Source organism: Kickxella alabastrina, assembly GCF_025024165.1.
Source record: "Kickxella alabastrina strain RSA 675 chromosome Unknown BX661scaffold_1, whole genome shotgun sequence".
Lineage (NCBI taxonomy): Eukaryota > Fungi > Kickxellomycota > Kickxellomycetes > Kickxellales > Kickxellaceae > Kickxella > Kickxella alabastrina.
Window position 1 is genome coordinate 2018010 of NW_026251472.1, and position 25928 is coordinate 2043937.

The 25928-nt window shown below is 48.8% G+C and overlaps 11 protein-coding genes across 11 annotated transcripts; 9 read left to right on the top strand and 2 right to left on the bottom strand.

The window, feature by feature from the left end:
* Window positions 1-664: 664 nt before the first annotated feature.
* Window positions 665-1882, bottom strand: BX661DRAFT_176259 (uncharacterized protein). Its single transcript, XM_051534297.1, has one exon. The coding sequence runs from the start codon at window positions 1798-1800 to the stop codon at window positions 865-867; it is 936 nt and encodes a 311-aa protein (XP_051395569.1). The 5' UTR covers window positions 1801-1882; the 3' UTR covers window positions 665-864.
* Window positions 1883-1891: 9 nt separating this feature from the next.
* BX661DRAFT_176260 (uncharacterized protein) lies at window positions 1892-2392 on the top strand. Its single transcript, XM_051534298.1, has one exon. It carries the CDS (start codon window positions 2103-2105, stop codon window positions 2361-2363), a length of 261 nt encoding a protein of 86 aa, XP_051395570.1. The 5' UTR covers window positions 1892-2102; the 3' UTR covers window positions 2364-2392.
* A 210-nt stretch (window positions 2393-2602) lies between these two features.
* Window positions 2603-3998, top strand: BX661DRAFT_159611 (uncharacterized protein; the record flags this gene model as incomplete). The annotated part of the gene is made up of 3 exons (XM_051533295.1): window positions 2603-2830; window positions 2937-3759; window positions 3829-3998. The coding sequence occupies exons 1-3, from the start codon at window positions 2687-2689 to the stop codon at window positions 3996-3998; spliced, it is 1137 nt and encodes a 378-aa protein (XP_051395571.1). The 5' UTR covers window positions 2603-2686.
* A 586-nt stretch (window positions 3999-4584) lies between these two features.
* On the top strand, window positions 4585-6063 carry BX661DRAFT_176264 (kinase-like domain-containing protein). Its single transcript, XM_051534299.1, has one exon. The coding sequence runs from the start codon at window positions 4794-4796 to the stop codon at window positions 5997-5999; it is 1206 nt and encodes a 401-aa protein (XP_051395572.1). The 5' UTR covers window positions 4585-4793; the 3' UTR covers window positions 6000-6063.
* A 3852-nt stretch (window positions 6064-9915) lies between these two features.
* On the top strand, window positions 9916-10742 carry BX661DRAFT_168346 (uncharacterized protein; the record flags this gene model as incomplete). Its single annotated transcript, XM_051533424.1, has 3 exons — window positions 9916-10051; window positions 10073-10289; window positions 10733-10742. 3 exons carry the CDS (start codon window positions 9916-9918, stop codon window positions 10740-10742), a joined length of 363 nt encoding a protein of 120 aa, XP_051395573.1.
* A 422-nt stretch (window positions 10743-11164) lies between these two features.
* Window positions 11165-11592, top strand: BX661DRAFT_176273 (uncharacterized protein). Its single transcript, XM_051534300.1, has one exon. The coding sequence runs from the start codon at window positions 11221-11223 to the stop codon at window positions 11533-11535; it is 315 nt and encodes a 104-aa protein (XP_051395574.1). The 5' UTR covers window positions 11165-11220; the 3' UTR covers window positions 11536-11592.
* Window positions 11593-11638: 46 nt separating this feature from the next.
* Window positions 11639-16198, bottom strand: BX661DRAFT_176275 (uncharacterized protein). Its single transcript, XM_051534301.1, has one exon. It carries the CDS (start codon window positions 15721-15723, stop codon window positions 11764-11766), a length of 3960 nt encoding a protein of 1319 aa, XP_051395575.1. The 5' UTR covers window positions 15724-16198; the 3' UTR covers window positions 11639-11763.
* Window positions 16199-17580: 1382 nt separating this feature from the next.
* Window positions 17581-19201, top strand: BX661DRAFT_195722 (uncharacterized protein; the record flags this gene model as incomplete). The annotated part of the gene is made up of 4 exons (XM_051537975.1): window positions 17581-17727; window positions 17867-17936; window positions 17980-18294; window positions 18432-19201. The coding sequence occupies 4 exons, from the start codon at window positions 17581-17583 to the stop codon at window positions 19199-19201; spliced, it is 1302 nt and encodes a 433-aa protein (XP_051395576.1).
* A 3086-nt stretch (window positions 19202-22287) lies between these two features.
* Window positions 22288-22482, top strand: BX661DRAFT_135379 (uncharacterized protein; the record flags this gene model as incomplete). Its single annotated transcript, XM_051532653.1, has 1 exon — window positions 22288-22482. A coding segment is annotated over one exon (195 nt), but the record flags the coding sequence as incomplete, so codon positions are not given.
* Window positions 22483-24466: 1984 nt separating this feature from the next.
* Window positions 24467-25042, top strand: BX661DRAFT_195724 (uncharacterized protein; the record flags this gene model as incomplete). The annotated part of the gene is made up of 1 exon (XM_051537976.1): window positions 24467-25042. One exon carries the CDS (start codon window positions 24467-24469, stop codon window positions 25040-25042), a length of 576 nt encoding a protein of 191 aa, XP_051395578.1.
* On the top strand, window positions 24923-25879 carry BX661DRAFT_11748 (uncharacterized protein). The gene has a single exon (XM_051532420.1). The coding sequence runs from the start codon at window positions 25073-25075 to the stop codon at window positions 25790-25792; it is 720 nt and encodes a 239-aa protein (XP_051395579.1). The 5' UTR covers window positions 24923-25072; the 3' UTR covers window positions 25793-25879.
* The last annotated feature ends 49 nt before the right edge of the window (window positions 25880-25928 follow it).

Genomic DNA, 25928 nt, shown 5'->3' on the forward strand with positions numbered 1-25928 from the left:
GTCGCCGGTATATTTTGTTACGCAGCTCCTTAACAGTTGTCTTGTTGAAAATCTGAAGGAACTTTTGCTTTGGAAGTGGGTGCTGCAGTGCAATGCGCAGTATGATCTTATTGGGTAATGGTCCCATGTATTAGCGAAAGAAAAAAGATTTGTTAGTGATAAGTTATTGAAATTAGTTATTTTTGAAATAAAAAAGCTAAGCTTTAACACAACAAAAAAATTCTAGTGACATTTAATTTGTCACGTCTGGTCGTGTCCAAAATCTTCAGCACCGTAAAAACCATAAACCCACCCATTACACGCCCCCAAAAATTCGCTCACCTGCCTTGTGCCCACAGCCTTCTACGACTCGAAAATTACAACACTGTCAACCAGCAACCCCCAGTGAACATACCAACCGCTAGCACACCGGCCAATATGGTATGTTGTGGCCTCTGCAAACATGTACAGTGCCGTTAAATGATCGCAATATCTATTCCACCTGATAGACCACTAGAATTACCTGCCCAGTAATAGAGCCTTGTAACATGCAGTACATATTGTTTTTTTTGGATGATATATGCTTGAGTGATCTTTGTGAAAATAATTGTAATTTTTTTAGTAAAAATGAGTTAAGAAGATACAAAATATAATGCGATTTCGAATATTTTATCCGTTTCTAATTTTCCCAGCCCCAACAAAAAGAAAAAATGCAAATTAATTTTTTATTTCGTACATTCCGCAGTCACACTATTTTGGCAAATACAAACAAAACAAATTTTGTTTACTATACTGCCTGTGTATTGTCAACAAAATTAAAAATTAAAACCCCCAAAGCCCCCTCACGGATCCATAAGTCCGGATCCGTCTCTCGGGGCTTGTATTTCAAACAACTGAATTACCCAATATCTTTACAGAAACCAGACAATCGACATGCAGCTTTTTAACCATCACTTCGCCATCATCCATCACCTCATCTTTGCCTAGCAAGTTCTCACGGCGTGCAAATGTGCGCTTACTGACATGCTGGCTTTCCTGACCTTTATCCTGCTCTAAAACCCTCAGTACACAGATGGAAAGCACCCCATTGTCAACACGCATCACTTGTCCGATCCTATATGTGCTGACTTGTGGTGACATGTCAGAGGAAATCTCTAGCTCCTTGTACGCAATAGTTTTAAAATGAGAGTGGTGCAACTGGATATTTTGATCTGGAAGAGCATCTAGGTCCGAGGCTGTAAACCCCAGAATGTTGATTTTTTCATCACCACTGCTACTGCTATCTGAGGAGTCATTGTTGGAGCTGGAGTCAGAGTCGCTGTCCGAGGAGTCAGTGTCAGAGCTAGATCCAGAGTCGCTGTCCGACGAGCCATCACTCAAAGCGTCAGAAGCACTGCAAGCATTCTCATAAGCCACCTGTACAGGCAACATCTTACATAAAGACGGCCTTGCATCACCGCGTGCATCGCCATGCACACGCTTGCTAATCTTAACCAGTCGCGGCTTGCAGCCCATCTTTATATTTGCCTCTTCCTCTTCCTCCTCACTGTCATCGTCCTCATTATCGTCCTCTTCATCCTCATTTGCCAGATGCACGCAGATGGCCGACTTGTTGCTGAGCAGATCGCAGGCCGAGTCCTCGTCCATCAGCTCGTATCCGCCCAGCGTCAAAGTGATCGGGCTGTTGATCATCTTGGAGAAACGGCGGATTATTTCGGCCTTGAGTTCAAGGATGGTATTCTGCGTAAAGACAATGAAGAACTTGCGGTCCGGCAAAGGCGGTTGCAGAACAACAGAGAGGGTGAGCTTCTTGGACTGCATTATCCGAGGTTTCTTTATTTTAAAGTGATTTTAATGTTTGAAAAAAAAGGAAAAATAAAAATAAAAATAAAAATAAAAAGAGCAGAGCGTACAAGAAAGAAGAAAGAAAGAAATAGTTAAGACACAGTTGCACATGTTTGATTTTTTCTGGAAATTTTTTATTTCGATCATTGATCTCTGGGAGGGGTGAAAACGAGATGGTATTTTATATTAACACAACAGGCGCAAAAAAAGCTAAAAAAGGGGGCCAACAACTTTAGGCAAGGGCCTTCTCCAAATGCTCGATAGCCCAGGGTACTACAATGCAATGTAATTCAATAAAAATAAGGTACACTTTAGCATACAGTTATATATCTATGGTCGTTTATAGTTGTATTAAAGTTCACCCGTCACCCATTTCTTTTTCTGAAATGCAAGGTTGCTTACCGAAACGAATGGCGGCGATAACACCAAAGAAGGACATAAAGCCCTTTGCTGCCTCCCTCCGCATCATGGACTGCTGCTCGGGAGTGATTTCAGGGGGACCTGGCATAAACATTGTGTGTGTTTCGAGTAATTTATAAAAAATAGAAAAATTTATGAAAAAGCTGACGATAACCGAAGCAGAAAAAGAAAAAAGAACAAAAAAATAATAATTGATCTTCAGACATCAAAAAGTGCCTTTCGAGTTGTTGGAGAGCCGAGTCGGTTCGAGTCGCGTGATATTCATCTTTCATCCACCCCCCCTTAGCCTCACTGTTTTCGGGCTGCCATTAAATTTTTTTTACCACGACTTTGGGCATGTTGAATACGCGTTCATTTTCTCTTGATTTTTTTTTCGAAAAACATTTTTATTTTTATTATAATCCATTTTTACTTTTAATCATTATTTTAAATATCAGCAATTATGAAGATTTCACTCAAGACATTGCAGCAAAAATCGTTCCAAATTGACGTGGAGCCTTCAGATACCATTGGGCTTGTCAAGCTGAAGGTCGAGGAGTCGCAAGGGTACCCGGCGTCCACACAGAAGCTCATTTTCTCAGGTAAGGTTATACAAAAATTGCGTAAGAATGCATAAAGTGCCAATAAGCTGGAAATCTTTGACAAAACAAGCACAGGCTAATAAAGATATTTTTAAAGTAATTTTAGGCAAGATTCTGACAAACGAGCAGACAGTGGAGGAAATTAAGATTACTGACAAGGACTTTATGGTGGTAATGACGGTTAAGGCCAAGGCGGTGTCTAAGCCCAAGGCTGAGGCCGAGGCACCGGCACCGGCACCGGTACCAGCACCGGCGCCGGTGGTCAGCACACCGGCGAGCACCGCACAGCCAGAGGCGCCTCCTGCAGTGCAGCGGATAGCGACGCAGCCGCGGACGGAGGAGCCTGTGACGCCGACGCCAGTAGCACGCACGGTGACCGGCTCGGGCGAGGCGCTCGGCAGCTCGTTCATTGCCGGCGAGCAGTACGAGACAGCGATCAGCAACATGGTCGAGATGGGGTATTCGCGCGACCAGTGCGTCAAGGCCATGCGCGCGAGCTTCAACAACGCCGACCGCGCCGTCGAGTACCTGATTATGGGCATCCCCGAGGCTGCGCTGCAGATGGCTGATGAGGCCGAGGCGCGGGCTTCGGCTGCTGCGGAGGGCCACGAGTCGGCCGAGCCGGCCCAGGCGGCAGCCCCTGCGAGGCCGGCGGCTCGCGCGTCGGGCAATCTGTTCCAGCAGGCTGAGCAGGCGAGCCGCGGCGCGCCGGCGCAGGCGGGTGGTGGAACGTCGTTGGACAGCCTGTATGCGCTGCGCGAGACGCCTCAGTTCCGGCAGCTGCAGCAGATGCTGCGCGAGAACCCGCAGATGCTATCGGTGGTTCTGCGTGAGCTGGCGCAGCAGCAGCCGCAGCTGATGCAGCTTATTTCCGAGCACCGTGAGGAGTTCATGATGATGCTCTTGGAGGGCTTCAGCGAGGAGCAGATGGCCGGTATTTTGCAGGAGACCGACCGGATGGGGCTGACCGAGGACGACGGCTACGATGGCGGCGGCGGCCCAGAGGGCGAGATGCAGATTCGAGTGACGCTGGAGGAGAAGGAGGCCATTGAGCGGCTGGAGGACTTGGGCTTCTCGCGCCAGATCGTCATCCAGGCGTACTTTGCCTGCGATAAGAATGAGGAGCTGGCCGCCAACTACCTGTTTGAGCATGGCTATGACGACATGGAGTAGGTCCATTTCTTGTTTCAGTGTTCGGCTTTGATGTCTCAGTTCTCATAATTTTTGATTTGATTTGATTTATTTTCCACTATATTTTGCTTCTAGCAGTCTCTCACTCACCCACTCGCTCACTGACTCTGTCCTCTTGTCTTGCTTTGCTTTGCTTTGTTTTGTTTTGGTAAATTCATTTACCAAATAGGGAAACTGGGCATACGCGTGGAGGGTATTTAACTGGAGGAACCGGTTGACTAAATGCCAAGACAGACCCACTTCTGTGCTTTCTTCAGTGAATGCATTGCCCATTTTCTACTCTTTACAAAATGTCTTTTGGTGCAAAAGGCGGGATTTTTATTGTTGTTTTGTGAGATGTGGAGGGGGGAAAAATGGGCCCATTTTTTCTTTGACTATGAATATTGTTGTCCTGTCCACGCGTAAAAGCAGTTGCAGGTCATATACTTGATATTTTTCCGCACCTTTCTTTCTCTCCATCTCTTTCGCAAGCTTGCATTATTCTCTATTTTTTATATTCACTCTTTTTCGATATTCCCTCAAGGGTTGTCGTTCCTGTCTCTGTCTTTGTCTCTGTCTCTGTCTCTGTCTCTGTCTCTGTCTCTGTCTCTGTTGTGTGTACCTTGCTGCTTCCTCCAACCCACTTTTCTTATTTTCTTCTTTTTTTTCTTATTTATTACTACTTTTCAAAAACAAAAAACACCCTTTCAATTCCACTTTTTTTCCGTTCATAAAACATTGCAATCCATATACCATCTCATCTTTCTTACTTCATTCTAATTTATATTTATTTTTGAAATGTCGCGCAACAAACCAGGACTTTCGCTTAGCCAGTTGGGGTTTAGTATGGATTCCAGTGCAGGCACTGGACGCTCCCCGACAAATGCAGGCAATCCCACAGTGCATTCTGCTATGGCAGCGCTGCCGCCATCGACACAGGGAGGGAGACCTGCCATGGACGCACGCGGCCTCCGCGGGCCCACAGCGCCCGGGCGACTACAGGGCGGGATGGGACCATCACCCTTCGCCATGTTTTCAGATTTCGTCGACCCCACGGGCAACCTCAGCTTCGAGGGCAAGGCGGTGATCAGCGCGAATGGCGTGGACTTTAGCAACGGCAAAAGCTATAGCATCTCGATGGCCGAGATGCAGGTGCTTGGGGTGCTGGGGCGGGGGCAGTTCGGCGTTGTGCATCGGGTTTTTCATCGGCCGACAAAGGTGACAATGGCGTTGAAGGAGATCCGGCTGGAGTTGAACCAGCGCGCATTGCAGCAGATTATCATGGAGCTGGATGTTCTGCATAAGGCGGTGTCGCCGTATATCGTGGATTTCTACGGGGCGTTTTTCATCGAGTCCTGCGTGTACTACTGCATGGAGTATATGGACTACGGGTCGCTCGACCGCATGTACCCGGCAGGCATCCCGGAGCCGATCCTCGGCAAGATCACGCTCTCGGTTGTCAAGGGTTTGCGGTTCCTCAAGGATGAGATGAACATTATTCATCGGGACATCAAGCCGACGAATATACTGGTGAACCGCCGTGGCGAAGTCAAGCTGTGCGACTTTGGCGTCTCCGGGGAGCTCAACCAGTCGCTGGCGCAGACCCACGTGGGCTGTCAGAGCTACATGGCGCCCGAGCGTATTTTCAAAACTGGCGGCCCCGATGGATACACGATCCAGTCCGACGTGTGGTCGCTTGGCCTGACTATCATTGAGGTGGCCATTGGGCGATACCCGTATGATTTCGGGTCTGGGAATATTTTTGATCAAATTAATGCCATTGTTAATGGGGATCCGCCGAGACTGCCCGGGGATAGGTATTCGGAGTTGGCGTGTGATTTTGTCGCGGGTTGCTTGATGAAGGAGTCGAGTCGGAGACCAGCGTATCAGGAGCTGCTTTTGCATCCATGGTTGGTGCAGGCGGAGGAGAGTGTGGTGGATATGGAGGATTGGGCTGCTAGAGCCCATGCTTTGTTTTTGGCACGCGAAGCACAAAGTACTTGATCTGAATTAACTTTTTTCTTGTGTTTTGTGTGACTAATAGATTTATTTATTATTTATTATAAAATATGGATATGGAAAAAGATTACAGCAAATATTTTAAAAAAAATAAAAGCATACATAAAAAATTCATGTTACGTATGTTTCCCAGCTTGTTATTAATCTGTTATCCGACTGTTATAGTAAGAGGGGAGCATGAGGAGCACTAGTTGTCTAGTGTTAAAAGTTGGGGGTGATTTTATAAAAGGGTTTATTACTGATGTTTCTAAAGTACTACTAGGGCCGGCCTCATCTTATATATGTGCCCTGTCGCCTTTGTTGTGCACATTGTCAATTGTGCGCTCCGTTGATGAGAACTGGATCTTCTGCGAGCAGACCGGTGTCTTGGCAAGTCAATGTTGTGGTTTTTGTGCGTGTACGCTCATGCGTGTGCATTGCAAAATAGGGAGCACGTTTGGGCATCAATGTAATGCCTCCCTGATTTACGCCTACGTTATCCAGTTAGCGTCCTATCAATCAGCACGCAGGTGGAAACCTGTTTCGCGATTCTCGACCTCAACATCCACTTCCATATCTTCAGTCTGCGCAACACGACCATGGATCGTTTCATAATATCGGGTCATAAAATGTTTGTCCCTAAATGTGCACATTACTTAATTATTGTTGACGATTAAAGGCAGAGCTTTTATAATTATCACTGGTACACATCATCAGTTGTTCTGCAAATACAATATTGTATCTACGTTCTATTATAGACACAGTTAGGCCTACACACGGGCGTAATACAGAACGGGCAGTTAGCGGTGTTTGAGTTGGTATTGCATGGATCCATTATTATTGTTTGATGGTGGTGTTGGTTGGTTGGTTGGTTGGCTGGTTGGTTTGATGATGATGCTATTTGCGAGAACTAGTAGGGCTGAACAATGGCTTTATATACCATTTTTTATACATTTTGTATTTAAAAACATAGGGGTAAAAGTAAGTAATAGAGAATTTTGCACATTACTGCTATACTTCACTTTTGCAGAGCTTTAATGTATGCTTTTTCGCATTCGACAACTTGGGGGTACTTTAAAGTGGAAGATTCAAATACTTTATATTTAATTAAAAAATGTGGAATTATTTTTATTTATTGACTTTGAATTATCGTTTTAGAAATAGCCTTTTTACAAAAAGTAAATATTGTTAGACAAATAATTGAATACTTTGTTGTATTGAGAAAGTAAATATTGTTATTTGAGAGCTTGATTTATCAACCATTTTTGATTTATTTTTAATAAGCCGTATACATGTCACAATATAGGCACATGCCTTACTAAGATTAGTTGATTACGCGCGTAGCAATTAAAAATAATGATAAGTTTTTATTATAGTTTATTTATGTGCCAAGGAGAGCATATATGGAATGGCTGTCAGGCAGCCAGAAATTGTTCTCCTTGGAAGAAATAAATATTATTTCCTTAATTATACTTTTGTAACATACATTTAGGCACAACACTTCAACCTTTTCAGCCATTATGCTTAACACATTTTTTGTTTGTTTCTCAGCCAATGTTTTTGAAATAAAGTAAATGTATACAACTTTGCAATGTATCAAAATATTTAAAGTAGCATGTTGTATCCAACATGCTTTCCTACTAAGATTCAACTGTTTATACTGTTTTACTTACAATTAATAAAAAATTAAATGCTAACAAATTGCTATCTATAAATATAGAGCAACCCGGTCTGTTAATTCAAATCTTTTAAACATTACAGTGTTCAAAATCCTCCTGACTCATACATTTACAAAAACACATACCATTCCCACTTTTAAACATGCCTGACATTGCTGTCACTTTCATTTCTGCTCTTGCTGCCGCCGTTGTTACCATTGCTCCTGGTTCCACTGCCAGTTCGATTATGCCATTTGCTGATTTTCCCGGATTTTTTGGAACTGGCTTTGTCGGACCATTGACCACTGGATTTGCCACTAGTGCTGCCATTGCCGGAACTGCTGGATTTCCGTTTGTGAACAGCGCAGCAATTGCCACCGGCGCTGCTGTCGCTGGCACCACTGGTTTCCCGTTTATTAGACGAAATCATCCCACTGGCAATCATCTGGCCAAGCGCTGCGGCGGTGGCGGCTGGGGCGGTTGTGGCGGAATTGGGTGTGGTGGCGGTGGTTGGGGCCGGGGTGGCTTTCCATTTGCAGCCAACACCGTGAATGCATTTGACCGCGACTTTTACGCTGCCAATTTCAATGACAACACGCTGTTTTTCAACAACCAAAACGCCAATGTGGTCAGCGACAACATGCACGCCCCCAATACTGCCAACATCATTGCTTGATTTGGCCAAATTCGGAGTGTCAAAAACAAACACTGCAGTAACATTAGTAGCAGCGATAGCGACAAAAAATACACGAATACATTTGCCCAAATCAGGCTCTATCATTTTTACTCGATTTTAAATATGATGATTATTTTCTATTGTTTTATACATGGACGAGCATTGCTATAAATTCAACTTTAATGCTCAACAAATTAACTTGTTGCTATTGATTTCTGTAATTTCAAGTGGTGCCAATAATAAAAAAAAAATAAGCAGATGAATCAAGAAAATATGGATAAAACATATGTACAAGCAAATTTTGCATTGCATTCATCAATTTGTCACTTAAATGTATTTTATTTAAAGTTATTTGTTGGACTGCCAGACAGATAAAAAATTGTATATATAAAGCGACAATGAGCGTCTCATATTCCAAGAAATAATTATCTTCACAACACTGCTCATTTGGCTAACACTTTCCACTTTAAATTAAATACCAACTACAACCACAACACAAATTTACAATAAAAATGTCTCACTTCGCCATTATCGTTGTTTTTTCTGCTATTGCTGCCTTTATTGCGCCTGCTGCCAATGCCAGCCCCGTTTCTGCCAGCTATCAGCCCACCAAAAACACTTGCGGCGGCAGTATCAACGGTGGCAGTGCTTATGGCAATTCTTATCCCTACAATGCAGGATATAACAGCAACGTTTACCCCTACGGCGGAGCATACAATGGGTACAATAGCTACGGTGGTGCTGGCAACTACGGCAATGCTGGCAACTATGGAAATACTGGCAACTATGGCAACTATGGCAATGTTGGCAGCAACGGCGGCGCTGGCGGCTACGGAAGCTACACATCGGGCTTTCCAATTGCGCTCAGCACGGTCAACAAGCTTGACAGCAACTCGTTTGCTGCCAAATACAAGGATGACACTGTTTATGTCAACAACAAGGACGCCAGCGTGAGCAAGGACCATATTAACAAGTTTGACAGCGTCAATGTCATTGCTTGATTAACATTTTGATTATTGCCAATATTCATTTATAGACATAGACATACATATACATATATTTATAGATAGACGCAAATAAATTAAATTGCTAGACAAAAGCTCAATTTAAAAATGACATAGATTTACCTGTAGCTAAATATGATTGGCAACATTTATGCATGTTTTATCATTGATCACCTCGCAGATCATGTATTCAAAATGTAATGTTTTCACATACACCTTTTTTAGTTGTAAAGGTTAAACTGTAACTGCTATTAAATACGTTATCAGATGTATCTACTCGCACCCCCTTTGCAGCCTGTTAACTGAAACCCCAACTCAACAACTCAACTACTGAACGAATGACTGATTGAATGACTGACCATCATTGATGCAACTATACTTGCTGAACAGCTTGCTATTTTGCTTCAAATATTCACTCCACTTTTTCTTAAAAATATGTTGCCAGATTTTGTATATAAAACAGACAGCTGTTTCCCCTCATAAAATTACAAATAAAAACATTACAATTACAATTACATTTGTATTGAGAACTCGCTTTAACAGACATCAACGGTTTCATTCATTCATCTACATACATAAAAACAATGCTTAACAACTTTTCCACCGTCGCTGTCTTTGTCTTGGGTGCCGTTTCGACCGCCACTGCCCATGATGCCACTGCTGCAAATAGCAACAGCGTTCAGCAGCCGCATAACTTTGCCAGAAGCAACGTCGAGCATGGTCATTAAGGTCATCGTGTAGCCAAGCGCTGCGGTGGCTGGGGCGGTTGCGGCAGAGTTGGGTGCGGTGGCGGTGGTTGGGGGTGGGGTGGCTTTCCATTTGCTGCCAACACTGTAAATGCATTTGACCGCAACACATTTGCTGCCAACTGCTGCGACAACACAGTCTTTGCAAATAACAAAAACGCTAATGTAGTCTGCAACAACTTGCATGCGCTCAATGCTGCCAACGTCATTGCGTAAGTCAACACAAAATATAAGTATATCCAATTGTATGTGGCTTGATCTACTCGAATGATTTCAGCGCTAGCTCCTTTTTTGCTAAATACCCCTCGGACATTTCTATAAATAAATATTATAACAATAAAATTTGGCACATTACATTTTATAGCATGGCTTTAATACATGGAAGCCACAACAATATATAATTTATATACTATACTAACTAAAACAATAAGTGAGCAATTGCAAAGCCACAGAAAATAGGGAAAATAAAAATGCTTGCTTAGAGAATAATCTATATACACAGTTGTCCTCCCTGCTTTCTGTATATCATTGATACTTAAAAGCATTGTTTTAAATATTAAATTAAAATCCAAAACAAAATAAACAATTAAACAGAAACAGTCAAAAAAAATACAGCAAGCATTCCAACATAAAATTGTACCAAATTGTATAATAGGCCCAGATAATTTATTGAACAATTACCGTTATGCTATTTTGCTATTATTCACATTGAATGCCAAATGTTTTTAAAAATATACACCACTTGTTTACATAAATATAGTACCAGAATTGATATGAGGATACTTTTCATTTCATTTGCCTGGCTGTTATTTGACAATGGCAATCCCCAATATAAAAAAGCTACTGTATTTTAATAATAGAAAACAATTGGCATTAATGCGGAAAGTCCCCGATTGCCCTCGAATAAACCATCGATGCATCTTGGAAAACAGCCCGGTTCCTGTTGAATTCAAATATCCAAATATTTACATATTTTTGTTTTGTCCCAAAAAGCCTCGGCGACCAAGCGCCTCTCCTCAAAAAACCCACACAATCCGACATGTATATAAGCGCGACATCCATCGCCATATTCCATAACGAGATCGACATCAACTTATCTCAAGTCTTCATTACACCAACCTAACCCACTCTTTACTTTCCAATATGAAGCTTTTCGTACTCGCGCCTGCTGCCCTCCTTCTCGCCGTCTTTTTCACCGCCAAGCCCGCAGCCAGTTTGGAACTTTCCAAGGAGCTCACGGACGCCTTCAAGTCGTCGGCGAAGATAGCTGAAGACGCTACCACCTCTGCTCTCAAGTTGATTGATCAATTTGACATCGAGAAAGATGATCCGGAGAAGTTTTTTGATGAATTGCTTGATATACTCGAAAATGCCAAGACAAGAGCTGATAAAGCCCAAGAAATGGTCATCAAGGATTTGTTGGAGTTGGTAGAACCCGAGGAGGAGGTCAATGTTTAGACCGATTAATTTAATTTTTAGTTTAAATTTTGATTGATACAAATATATATATATCGCCATTAATATCCTAAAGGAATAAAGCTATGTTGCCATATCAAAAATATTTAAATAAATAAGTTAAAATGTAATTAAAGTGTAAAATAAAAAATGACTAGAAAAAATATAACACAGGCACACATCTCAATCTCTTCTAAAAAAGCATTTTAATTTTTCTGTGTAGTTGATCTTTTAGAGCATTTTGCGATCCCACGTACCCACGGACCGACTGCGTCGTCTATGTGCAGCCCCAATAGCCCTGCGATTCCTCCTACCCAAACTAACGCCCTGGGCCAGACCCTGATCTAAGCCGAGATTAATGTGAATCTCCGCCTTTGGATCAAACAACCTCTTCGCTGCCGACATATCCTCCAGGGGAACCCCCATAAGCGTAGAGTCACTCGTCGGGCTCTCCACCTTTGCCACCCCCATTGGGTCCATAGAAGCAAGGCGGGCAAAATCAGTAAACGAGCTTGTCCGCGGCAAAGGCGAGTTACGACCAAGCGACCCGCCACCGGAGGAAATTGAAAATGGCGATGCCGGGCGAAGAGCGCGCGGAGTGGCATTGCTAGATGGCAGTTTAAGCGAGTCCAGCAACTGCTCAGCGGTCATGTCGTTTGTATCCATGGCTGCACGTCGCTCGCTGCGGGGCGGCCAATGCATGGTAGATGATTTCGTCGGGGTCTGCGGGCGCGAAAACGAAGTCGATGAGGATGATGGGCGCTTATAGTGCGAGAAATGACCAATGGTTGATGGCGCAGAGGGCTTGGGCGATGTGAACAACGTGGAGGAGGACAGCTGGGCGTCCATTAGCCCCGTCATGCTTGTGATGCTGCTGGTGTCCAGAGTGGTCATAGACTCTTGGCTTGACGCAAAGAAGTTGCTGCCAACCATTGGCGACCGGTGCAAGCGTCGGGCGGGGGGATCGTCAATGTCGGTGGTTATGGTGGAGGAGCGCGTGCGCGGCGGGTTGGCCATGCGTGCGAGGCCCGAGCCGCGGCCCTCAGACTCGAACCCCCGCGCGGGGTCAAAGGTGCGCGGCGGCGGGGTAAATACCGAGGACAGGGTGGCTGCGTGGTGAGCGGGCATGTTGCCAATGACGGAACTCGCACGCTGGCGCAACTTGAAGTGCGGTCGTGGCGCAGGCAGGGCGTCAGCCAGCGACTCGGTCAGATCATCAATCAGCGACTCGGACATTGGAGCAGTGCTCGGCTCTGCCACTGTTACGACGGGTTCCTTGAAAACCTGGGCGGCTGGCGTGCTTGGCGCGGACATCAGGGCAAGTGACCTGGCCAGACTCATGACTGGCGACATGGGCAGCACTGAGGGCAGCTCGGGCGCGGTATCAAACGCAGCCTTGCCAGCCTCTGTCGGCGCAGCACCGGGAATTGCCACAGGGGTGGGTGCCGGTGACGTAGCAGCTGCTTCGCCGGACACTGGGGCAGCGGGAGACAACATTGTGCGCGGCAGCGTCGGCACATGGCGAGACTCGGACCGCATAGAGAGCCTGGACTCGGACCGGTTCTCCGTCTGCAGCCTAGCCATCTGCTCACGAATAAAGTCTGCAGCCTGCTGCAAGTACTTCGCCTGTGTGCGCTTGAGCTCAAACCCTAGTGCCATTGTAGTGTTCTCCATGCTTTTCTCGATGTCCATCAGTTTCTTGAAGTAATCCGCCTCCTGGCTGCTCTCTCTGGTCTCTACGTACTGCTTTTCAAAAAACGCCTGGTCCACAATCTGCATCTGCTCAATGGGCTGCGACCGCTTGACCACAAGAGAATCAAGGTGGCCCTCTTCGCCAGCTTGGTCTCTGGTGGCCATCTTGAGGAGCTGGGTTTCAGTCAGGCCCATGGCCTGCAGCCTAGCCTTGTATTTCTCGCAGCGCTCCAGGAGCATGCATATCTGGTCCGAGAGTTCATTGCACTTTGACGCGTGCATCTCCTTGACCTGGTTGATCTCACGGTCGACACGCTGCCGTGTAGTGTCCAGCCGTATCCGCATATCTTCTACCGTTTTTCTGTGCGCATCCTGATCGCGGTCGAGACTCGCAGTGAGGTGGTCTACTTCACTCTGCAGATCCTGGTTGAGCAGCTCGAGGTCGAGAACCTGCTCCTGGTACTCTGTAATTTGGTTTGCATGGGACATGCGCAGAGAATCCATCTGCCGCATCAGGTCGAGAACGGCATCGTCGCTGTGGATGGTTGTATCCCGCGTCGTCTGTTGTCCGCGACTGACCATGGTGCGCTCGGTCTGCACGCCCACAGAAAGCACAGCGGGGTTTCTGCTGCTGGTGGTGGTGTCGTTGCTGCCGATAACATTCTTGCCGCCGACACCATTGCTGCTGCCAATGCGTGTAAAGGGGTTGGGAACGGCGCGCAGACCCGACACAGGCTGCTCAGCCACCTTGCTGTGCAGTTCAGGCAACTTTGGGGCATTACGCAGGACCTCTTCGGTAGTTGGCAAAGCCACAAGCGTATGCGCACGCGCTCGGGGCACAATCCGACTCGACAAAAGTGGGCTCGGCTTACCAAACATTTTTTCAGGCACCTGCGTTGCCGCTGTTGTTGCTGCTGCTGCTGTTGCGGGGCCGTTGTACCATGATGAGTATTTGGTGCTGCGTGGTTGCGCGCGCACTTCGGCTGGTTTAGTGGGGACATCTATATCGGCGAGCCTGGCGGTGGATCTTTTGAAGCAGCGCTCGGAAGTGTCTGAGGTTTTGGAGGAGACTGAGTCAGAGCGCTCCATGCCAATGGCTTTGTCCAACGAATCCACGGGTTGTCCACTGCCGCTGCTGTTGCTGTTGCCGGCGGGCCTGGGCTTTGTACTATCCGAAAACGCTATCGTTGGCCGCTCGCCAACCACGGTGCGAGCGCGGCGGCGCTCGATAAAGTCGATAAGCTCGGATTTGTCCGAACTGCCCATTGGTGGATCCGCCACCGCTGGCGCTGCTGCTGCAAAAAAAGGTGGCGGCGAGCTGGATTGGAATGGCTCAATGACCACCTGTTTCTGTCTTGGATATTTAAGCTGCGCAATCGGGCGCTGCACCTGTGGTGCGGCAGGCAGATTCAACGGCTGTGTGCTGATTGGAACAGCGGGCAGTGTCCGGGTAGCCTTCATATCGACAAAATCACGAATAGCGGCGTGAGCCAGCTCACTCGCAGGCGCACGCGTAGGAGCAGCAGCAGCAGCAACAGAGGCAGTGTTTCCGGCTCTCATGGGCGCCCGTCCCATTTCAACATGCAAATTAGCCGACACGCGCTCCGCCACAGCCACCGCCGTAGGCGCGCTTCCAGTCGTATAGACGCTGGTGACCCTTGGTTTTGTTGGCAACGGCATGGCGCGGCCCAGCATATCCGCAGACGCTGTGGCCACAACGGTTCTCTGCGAGACAAGCGGCGGCTGGATTTCCGTGGCCACGAATAACTGCGGGGGCAAAGGGATCTGATGAGCATATGGGTTGTTATCTGCTTGGGAGCGCGGCTTAAGGCGGGAGGACTCCGGGGTGCGCTGCGGCGAGTACAGCGTCGCGGTGCCGCCAGTCATTGAGTCTCTGCTGGACTGCGCCAATGGCATCGTGCGCGGCTGCACGGGGGTTGTTGGCCGAGAGTGCCGCGTTGCACGCACCACCGGAGACGGTGGTGTTTGCACCCGGGGTGGCTCCACGCGGGTGACTTGCGCCAGGGGCTTTCTCGCTTCAATGTTCAGCGTTTGGCCCTGCGGTGCTCCGCGGTAGGGGTCAAAGTAGTCGGCCACGGCGTATTTGACTGCGCCCGACGACTGTGGTCTGGCTTTTGCCGCTGCCGGTATTGATGGTGGCGTTATTGTGGGTGCGTTGTGTGGTGAGAAGTATTGCGCCTGGTACATGGGCGTTGTTTGTCGTGGGCCGCCTGGGGCGTTTAAGGGCTGGGTTACTTGGTATTGCGACCGCGCCCAAGACTGTAGGGTGACGCCATTGGCTGCTGTGCCGATGCCGGTGCCGATGCCTGTGGTTGCATTGGTGCTGACTGCTGGGTTGACTGTTGTGTTGGTTCCTGTGTGGCTGAAGGACGCCTGGTGGAGCGCCGGCCGTGTTTCGCCTGTGTTATTACCGGATACTCGCCGGCTGCGTGTCGAGCTGGGCAGTGCCTTGTAGGTAGCCTGCTGGCTTGTGTACATTGTTGAGAAAAAACCACCCTGCTATTTTTCCCCTTGCTGTGAGTTTTCCGAGTAGACTCGCTGCTCTTGTGTGTAGCGTAAACAAAAGATATAATAAAAAAGTACAAAGAAAATAAAATAAATAGTGCCGATAAAGTTGGAAAGAAAAAAGAGAGGCAGAAAACGCACACTTGGAACCACAAAGAAAGAACTGAGGATACAATATATAAAGGGGGGAAAAGAGTGTCTGAATTCTGAAGAGCCTTTTGAAACCCCGAATTTGGAAATTGTCGACAAGAAGGAAAGAAATTGAAATTAGAAGAAAAAATGAGAAAGCAAAAGTGTGGGTATGTGAATTTATTATTTTACGTTTCCTTTATTTCCACTACCAAAGTGTTGGGAAAATAAAAAATATTAACAAGAATGTAAATACGAAAAAAAGGACAAAGCGTTCAACAAAAACCAAAAAATAATTACAAAAATAAAAGCATTAAAATCACCTAGAAAAATTTGAAAAGAAAAGAAAAAGGAAACAAATGACGACGACAATGATGACGATGTATCCTCAATTCACTTTCAATTTTGTATAAAAAATTAAAGAGAAATCCGTTCGAGTTGCTGTTGTTTTAATTTTTCTCATTCGGATATTGCACAAAAAAATTAAACAAATTCCAGCACCAAATATGCACGTTATTTTTTCTTCCATGTTTTTGCTTTCGAATTAAAGGCAAAAAAGTGGCTTTTTCATCACACTACTGCTTTAATTTTTAATTGCCCACATTGCCAACATTGCCAATAGCAGCGGGGAGGGGGCTGTCATGCAAATGAAAGCAGGGAATGAAGGGAGGCGAAGATACGACAGCTTGTGGCATTTACTTTTTTCGTTGCGTAATTTCCATCCTTTCTGCAGAAAACATTGGGGGAGTGAAAAAAGACCATTTGCACTCTTATTTCGATAAAGTAGACATAGAAAAACAAACATTTATCGCATATACACCTTAAATAGTGACAGAATATTGGGGGGGGGGTTGTGTGATAAGTTGGCAGCTGTTGAAATACACACACAAAAAGCCTATTGAGGCACTACTTCATCTTTACATCACATGTCACAACTCATCTGCTCATCTGGCTGCCCTCTTTTTTCCTTGTATCTCGACCGACCTCAGCGGAGCAGAAAACGAAAACAAAGAAATCACAATCGATGTGTACTATTTTCTAGCATGGGCACTTTAGCTGACACTACAAAAAAGATATGTTTCTCTCTTTTTATAGGCACAAAATATTTATTTACCATGGGTTGATGCATTCTCAGAAGCAGCCGCCATAAACAATAGAGAGAGAGCCATGCTGCAGTTATCGATCCCGATACTGCGGATCCATCTGAGCTGTTTTTTTATAATCATTACATCCCATGTGAATCAAAAAATGGCACATATTTTCATTCTAGAGTTACGCTTAGCGTGTGCGCTAAGAATAATTGTAATACAAAGATATCAAAGCCAGCCGCTATAAATATAAATATGAATATGAATATGAATATGTATTTGTCAGAGTGATTGTACTCTTCAAAAAAAAAATCAAACGAGTTTTCATCCTCATGTTCGTCAAAGGATTCACGGCTTGGCTAAACAATCCTAAAAATATCAGGCCAATCCCAGACAAATGGGTAAGGCAGCGGAAGAAAAAAAATAAAGAACACTCGGAAGCCATGAGGGGATAATCAAGCTGAATTTCTCTTTTTTCCTCCTTCCTTTTTCTACTATTAATAATAATTTTTTATGCTATTTGCTCTGGTAATTTATTCTTCCAAAATAAAATTTCAAATTCCAAAACACCTTTTTCTTCTATTTTGCATATCTAGATTTCGCTATTTTATAAATGTCACTTTCTAAGGGTCGCGCCAGGCCGCCAGTAAAGAGCAAAGCTCCAGCAACTCTGGCAGAGGGGTTGTCAAGAGACAGTGCTGATCCGGACAGCGTGGTGAATACTTCCGATGCAGGCCACGACACCGGCTCTCAGCAAAAGGTAAACGACAGTACGGAAAGCGCCTCACACCCCATTATTTGATATTTGTTTAGTTTAAACGCAAAAAAACAGTATTACTAACCTATTTTCTTGCTTTATTTCCATAGGGCAAACATAACACAAGCGGGCAGCCAAACAGTCCGCCACGAGCAAAGCCTGCTCGACCACCTACCGCCACAATGCCAATGCCAGTCCCAGGGCCAATGCCAGTGCGCATAGCACCAACGCATCCCTCAAACTCATTTGCGCCAGCTCCGCCGGCGGGCGGCGACTACTCCTTGAGGCGAATTATCGAGTTGTATGGCGAGCAGGCTGATTTGTTGCGGGTTGTTCTGTCAGCAAAGACAGAGCAGGATAGGGCGCGGGCAGAGTACGAGAGGCGCGTGCAGGAGGAGTGGCGGTATGAGACGAGGAGGGTTGAGTTTGAGATGATGCTGCACGGGAATTACTTTAAGCAGCAGGAAAGGGAGTACGAGCAGCAGCAGCAGCAGCAGCAACAGCAGCAGAATAGGCATATGGGCGTGGTGGTGTCTGGTGGAATGCACCGTGAGATTCATTCGCCAATAGGTACAGAATCACCAGCAACTGTTATTGTTGTTGCATTTTATTTGTGTTTTCGTGCGGGATGTGGGAAGAAATGCATTGTTTTTGTATTGCTTATTAAATGGTTTTTTATCTACTTGTTTTTTTGCAACTGATTGTAGGCCCTCTGCAGCAGCAACAACAGCAACAGCCACCTCTTTCACTTCCGCCACAGGGCACGCATCATCATCCGCAAACGCCAGCCATGGCAACACCGGCAGGGTACGGATCATCGTCGCACGACCCTTATCGAAACGTCCGCTCATATCACCACCCGGACACACCCGGCGGACTGGACGGCCGGAACCCAAACCCGTTTGCTTTCTTCAAAATGCCACTTGGAGCCCCCCTCCACCACCCATCAGCTTATCCGCCGCAGCAAAAGCCCAGGCCACCCATGCGCGATCGCAAAGTCGCCCCGGCCATCAGTGGACTGTCCGTGCGTATTGTCGACCATGGGGGCAACATTGACGACGGCAACGTGCCTCAGTCGGCTCCTGTGGATGGACCGGCGGCGCAGGCGAAGCGGAAAATTTCGCACGATGAGGTCATTATGGCGTTGAGGCGCAAGGTTATGGCCAAAGGCGGCAGCACCAATAACAATGGCGGGTTTGGCGGGCCTTTGGCTGCTGCCTCTGCCGCGACCTCTACGGTTTCGGCTCCTGTCTCGGCGACTGCCGCTGCTGTGGCCAGACAGTCTTCGCTGGGCATTATCACGAATGTCGCCGAGGATGTGGATGTGGAGGAAGCGGTGGCTATGTCATCGTCGTCTTCGGAATCGTCTGATGCTTCGGCTTTGGCTGCCATTAATGAGGGCAGACGAGGCGGCCAGCAGCAGAGGCTGCCTTCTATATCAGATATGCTGGAGTCTGAGAGCACACGGAGTTCTTAAATCTATTTTAAGATATGTTGAAAAAGTTTTTTGTTTTTTGTTTTTTTATCCCTTTTTCGTTTCGTTTCGTTTCATTTTATTTCGTTTCATTTTTCTTCAGCGCCTAATTTTCTATTATCTTTTTTAAAGGGGTCGAAAACGCACATAATGGATAGTAAACATGTGAGGGTTTTGAAAAGAACAAAGATCAACCTGTGTGGTGTTTATTTTTATTTTATTTTAAGGAGCAGAGATAAACCGAAATAACAGAATAAAATAGGTTTCTACAAAGAGGTGCATGTGTTAATCAGGCTTTTCTTTGTGTATATTTTATTTTTATTTTTCTCAATTGGACCCTCTCCTAATTTGCAATTTACTCTTTGCAAAAAAAAAAATAGTATTGGCATTGACGACACCGTCAATTAGTAACAGAAAATGTGGAGATTTTTTATTTTATTTACGATCTGCTTATTTTTGGGCGATTGGGACCGTTCCGGATAAAAAAAATTCAAAGAATGGTCCTCTTTTTTCTATACTTCACATTCATTCATTCATTCATTCATTCTTTCTTCCTCTATTTTTTTGGTTCTATTTCTTTATTTATTTTTTGCGCGTACGCTCAGTCTTTTTATTTCCTATTTTAATTGTTTATTTTTTTTACACATTTATATTTTTGTTCTTACAAGTATTTTAACCTTGTTATATTTCATTCTTGTTTTTATTTCTGTAAAAACCTACTATTCCACCATATTCTTTTTTTACCTTCCTTCCTTTATCCCTTTTTTACACTATTCTCCGACCTTTTATCACTTTCCCTCACATCTTTATTTTCGCTTGCTCACACAAAACAAAACACAAAGCACAAAACACAAAAAACACCTTTTTTATACAACAATAATAATTAATCCCACATAGCTAACACAAAAATGAGAGAGGACACGGAGCAAAACCAAGTCTCCATACGTATTTCCAAAGACAGCTACATGTTGCTAGCAGACGGTCGATGGCAACAGCACGCCTCCCAGGCTAATTTCCGCAGCATCCCCGGCGCCTCCAATTCCTCCGGCAACATTCTCCTCAGCAATGGACTCAAAGAAATTCCGCTTGAACTGGGTCTTGTTCCAGGGTACCATGGCCCGGTGAGTATTGAAATAGTGGTCAGCGGTGAGGCCATAGAGGAGGCCGAAGTCTGGGTGCAAAGGGCAGGACGGCCGGGAATTGAGACCGTGCGGTTGGCGCAGAGCGCCATTGGGTTTACAGCACAGTGGTTGTGTACGGCGACGGGGGATGCGGAGCATATTTCTATGCAGATCATGATGAGCGGCGGTGTGATGACCGGTACCTTGGGCACCCTGGATATCAGCGTCAGTGGGTGCGGCGACCTGGCAGTGGACTCGGCAACTAGTGAGTTTTCGGAGCACGTGTTTTGCCAAATGTTTGAGCACCGCGAGGCGCGCAAGCAGCAAGGGAAACAGCAGCAGCAGCAGCAGGCGTTAACGCGGAAACACCCGCTGTTTAGCGCATGGTCGGCCGAGGATGGCCCAGTGTTTCGTGCGACGCTGAAAGAAATGGAGGAGCAGGCGCAGGCACAACGCAGCCGGTACAGGGACCTAAGCAGACAAACGGCGCATCTACGGGAGGCCCATCAAGTATTCATGAAGCAGTTCCAAGACGCCATGGATTTGTTCCAGGGAATGCCCCTGTTTGCGCCGCTGCACGAAAGCTTTGTACTGCCGTTGTGCCAGGACATTGCGCAACTTCTCAGTACCGTATGCCTGAACTGGGATGCTGTGGTGGTTGGGGGTGCGCGCAAGCTATACGAGGCGTCGTTCAAGCAGCTGGACGAGAGACGCACTGAGTTCAACCAAGCATCAGAGCAGTTTGAGGGCGATTTGGCCAAGCATCTAAGGACAAAAGCAGGCAAGGATGACTTGAAGAGGGACGAGGCCTTTGGCCGCGTCAAGTTGCAGTTTGACAGTGTGCGGTGGACGTACTTTTTGGATCTGTGGAATGCCACGCGCGGCTGGGCCGAGGCTGAAATGTTCATTGCTGCGCTCAAATGGGCTAAATCCGTTATGCGTGCACGAGAGACTTGCAGGACGCCAATGGTCGGTCAGGGGACGGTTGGTTGGTTCTTGGGGAATGTGGCCAGGGCGTGCGAGGAGATTAGGCTGGAGAAGAGCGAGGTCACGGAGTTCCATGCGTTGATGCTGAATACAGCTGGCGCTGTGGCGCGCGAGGAGGACGAGTTTGTGCGGGTGTCGCTGGACGGCGCCCAAGACGACTTGGCTGCTAAGCAGGAGCAGGGCCAGGACCAGGACCAGGACCAGGGACAACAGCAGCAAAAGAAGCAGCAGCAGCAGCCACGGCGCCGAGTCGGCGCACTGCGGTTGTCGGCCGTGCAGTCACCCGATGACTCCAGCGGCAGCAGCAGCCAGACGACAGGGCCAGCGGGCATTCCGGTCAACTGCGGCAGCCTGTCCAGTATTGCCAGCCTGGCAAGCATTGTGCCAGCCGAAGGCACCCGGCTCATCCCAACCCCCACCGCCACGACAGCTGCGTTCTCGCTGTCCGCAGGAATCGAGCGCGAAGGGTTTTTGTTTTCGCGCAGCAGCAGCAACGGCAGCAGTTCTTCGCAGGGCAGCGGCGGCGTGTGGCGCCGACACTGGTGCGTGACTCGCAACGGCCGCTTCTACCGCCATGCGCCCTGGCGGCCACTCGAGACTGACACGCGGACGCCCGAGTCGCTGCCGCTGACCACCGCCACGGTGCGCGTGCTGATGCCCGAGGCAAAGCCGGCGGCAAGGCGCCGGTTCTGCTTTGAGCTGATTACTCCGGCGTACCATGGTGTGTTCCAGGCTGGATGCGACGCCGAGATGGCCGCGTGGGTCGATGTTCTGCGCCGCGGGATCGAGCACAGTCTGCTGCACAGCGCTAGCAGCAGCAGCGTTGATAGTGTTCGGGATTCCGGGCACGTGCTTGTCAGCCGCTTCAGCCGCCTGTCGTATTTGACCAAGACGCCATCGTCATTGTACACTGCGTCGACGGTTTCCGTCCCTGCGCTTGCGCTCAATAGCAGCAGCAATGTTAGCAGCAGCGGTAGCGGCAGCACGGGCGAGGAGGAGGCGGATGTCCTGGCCAGGCTCATGGTGCAGCCCGAGAATGCGCTGTGCGCAGACTGTGGTGCAGCGCGGCCCGAGTGGTGCTCAATCAACCTCGGCTGCCTCGTATGCATTGAGTGCTCGGGCATTCACCGCGGGCTGGGCACACACGTGAGCAAGGTCCGCAGTCTGACGCTGGATGTGACGTCGTTTACGCCGCCAACGGTCGCGCTGCTGTTGGCCACGGGCAATGCCCTTAACCACAGCATCTACGACCCCAGGGGCAAATCGTCGGGCGGCGGTCGGCAGCAGTACATTGAGCTCAAGTATGCGCAGCGCGCGCTGGTCGATCGTGGCTGGGCGGTTGAGTCTGGGTCGGCGCTCGCCGCGGCGCTTGCAAAGCTCGAAGCCGCCGGCTGGCCGCTGCTGGTGTCGTTGGGCAGCAAGCAGCAGCAAGCGGCGGTGGCTGGCGTATGGGGTGTCGAGCGCGCCTCGCGGCTGCTGTTTGCCGCCATCGAGTGCGGCGACGTGGGCGCAGGCCTGCGTGCGCTGGCTCTGGGCGCCGACGCCAACGCGCGGCTGCATATTGGCAGCGATATCGCGGTAACGCCGCTGCTGGCAGCGCTGTTTGGCGTGCCGGCATTGCCCGACCTGCTGAGCGCGCAGCCCGGCGAGCACCCGGTCGCCAGCCTGCTGGAGATGGCCGAGCTGCTGGTGCTCAACGGGGCCAGCGTCACGTGGACGGACGACGCTAGCCGCATGACTGCGCTGCACGCGGCCTGTGTGGCCGACTCTCCGCTGGTGGCGCAGTACCTGGTGGACAAGGGCGCCGATGCGCTGGCCACGGTGCGCGACGGGCTGCGGCCTCTGCAGATGGCGCGCGGCAGCCAGACGCGCGAGGTGATGCTGGGCGCCACGCGGCGCGCCGAGAAGCAGCGCGCCGAAAACACGCTGCCGATCCTGTCGGCCGCCGAGATGCCGCAGTCACGGCGCAGCATCGACGGGCACACAGTGATGTCGGCCGCCAGGCGGTTCACGCAGTCACTCGGCGGCTCTGGCGGCTTGGGTGGCTCGCGGATGAGCGTGTCGACGGAACGGCCCAGCATGATGGAGCTCGGCACGCCGGCGGACGCGGCAGCCGTCGGCTTGAGTTTGGGCGGTGGCTGGCTGACGTCGTTTGGCGGCGCGTCGGCCAAGCGGGAGAGTGTGCGCCGCCGCGTTGTCAGCACGGCGAGGGAGCGGCGCCGCGAGATGCTGCCAGCCATAATGTCGGACAACGATGAGCCGCCGTCCAGCGACGAGTTCAAGATGGCGCGCAGCAAGTCGCTTGTGCGCTCGGCGTCCGCTGCCGTGGCCACGTCGCCTGTCGACGAGTCAGCGCCGCTGCAGATGGTTCCGCTGATGGACGCGCCGGTGCCGCTGCGCACGTCGCAGTCGACGCATGCGCTCAAGAGTGCCGCCGACCCGCTGACGCCGACGACGCCCGGCACGCAGCAGCGGCCAAAAACATCGCTCAGCGCGACCAGCTCGTTTGTCGACATCAAGAGCGACATGTCGTTTTCAAAGTCGTTCGACGCCTCGCGGTTCCACGCCAACTTCTACGGGCCGATGGAGGACAGTGAGGAGGACACAAAGTGGGGCAGGAAGCGGAGCAAGTCGAGGGGCGCGTTCGGCCTGAGGATGTCGTCGAGCGCAGAGGGCTTCTCTGCCTTTGGCCCGCCAAAGATCGAGGAGGGCGGCAACGCGGGCAAGAGCGTCTTCAGGCTGCTGCAAAAGCAATCGCGGATGAGCTTTAACGGCCTGTTTGGCAGGTCCGACAAGAAGCCCGCCTGAGAGCCGAGCTGATTTATACCAATATATTTTCTATTTGCCTACGCAAAGTAGTAAGGTCCTGGTGTTTTATTGCGCGTGCGTGTGCGTGTGAGGTTGATGCATCGGTAAATAGGTCACTCGCAGTAACCCCCCCGCGTAGCAAAAATAGAAAAAAAGGAACAGCAGCAGCCCTCTCTGTTTGTCGTTCAAATACCACATTATTTTAAGTTGTGCTTTTCGACATAAATACGCCAGCGCAGGGGGCGACCCTTGCTCAGCAATGCCTCTTTCTTTGCTATTGAAGACCCTACAAGCGTGGAGGGGATTAATACAACACTTTAGCTTGCAACTTTATGAAATTATCCCACCGCCAATGTCCGCCTCGTTCTGCACCGATGTCTCGCAGCTCTCACACAAATGCGCGTTTCTCTTTTACAGCACAACCAACAGCAGCTACGCGTCAACGCCCGACGCGCTAGTGACGCAGCTCGTATCGGCCATCACCAAATCACTCTCCAATGCACACTTGCCCGGGAGCTGCCGGAAAGCGATCCTCGCGCTGTCCTGCTCGGTCGTCCTGCCCGAGTGCCCCTCGGCCGACGCACAGCTGCCGCATTATTCGGAGCTGCTGAACCATGTCGCTGCCTCCTGCCGCGTGAGCGTCGACGACCTGTCTGACCGTCTGCTGCGCACCGCTGCTTCGAATGGGAGTCCTGAGTGGTTTGCCCTGGTTGATATGGTCTGCGTTGCTGTATTTTTCATGGTGGCGTGCGTGTGCGCGTTTTATTTGCTTTCCCAGGGCGAGCGCATATACTCTGATCTGACCAGCTTTGCCGCCCCTCAGAGCCCGTCGCTGGCTTTCTCCGAGGCTTCTGAGAAGGACGTCCAGGGCGCTGGCGAGAAGCCGCAGCTTGGCTCCATGGATGCTGTTTTGATCAATATTTCGTAAAAAATAAATAAGGAAATTAACAAAGCAAATATGTCTAAATTCTCAAAGAACATGCGCCGTATCGTGGCTCCTAGGAGAAATGCGCCCAGGGATTTCTCTCTCATGCCGCCGCCGCTGCCGCCAAAAAACATCACCAGGAAGTACGGCGTCCGTGGATCCAAGCATGGGTCCGAGCATGGATTGCGCACGCCTTTGGCCGAAATAAGCACGAATGCTCCATCGACCAGTGTCAGAAAGAGGGCTGGCGATAAGGACAAGGATGATGGTAAGGACAATGGTGGTACTGTTCCGTCGTCTCTGCCGCTGCGCAAGCCACGTACAAGTATCAACTCTGGTGCCGATGGGTTCGTCCTTGATTTAGCGAGCAGCAGTGTGGAGCCTGATCACGATCCTCTGCGTGGCGCAACAGAGTTGGGTGACGAATCAATACCCGGCGGATCAACTGGTAACCCATCCACATCGGCTGGAGAGGCACTCTGCCGGGGCGCAGCGCCGATTGCTGCGTGTCCGGCAGCTGAGTCGGAATCACAAATACTCGCGCGGCTCAAGTCCAACTTCAAGTCTGATAATGCCAATGGCAATGTTGATATTGATGAGCTGGCTCTGCTGTTTTTGTCGCATGCACGCAAAAGGAAGAGAAATCTGCCACAACCCTCCCACCCACTTCAGCCTAGTAACAGCAGTCTTTTACACTCCACTATTGTTGACGAGGTCTTTATGCTTTGTAAAACACACCGCTCGGCCTTGTAAAACCCAAGAAACTAAAGTAAAAAGGTCTCCAAAAAAATTATGCTGCTTATAAAAAAACAAAAGAACAAAAAACAAGGCTCTTTCCACAAAAGATGGGAGGAAAAAAAATAATAAATGCGCAGCTTGTTTTTATCGA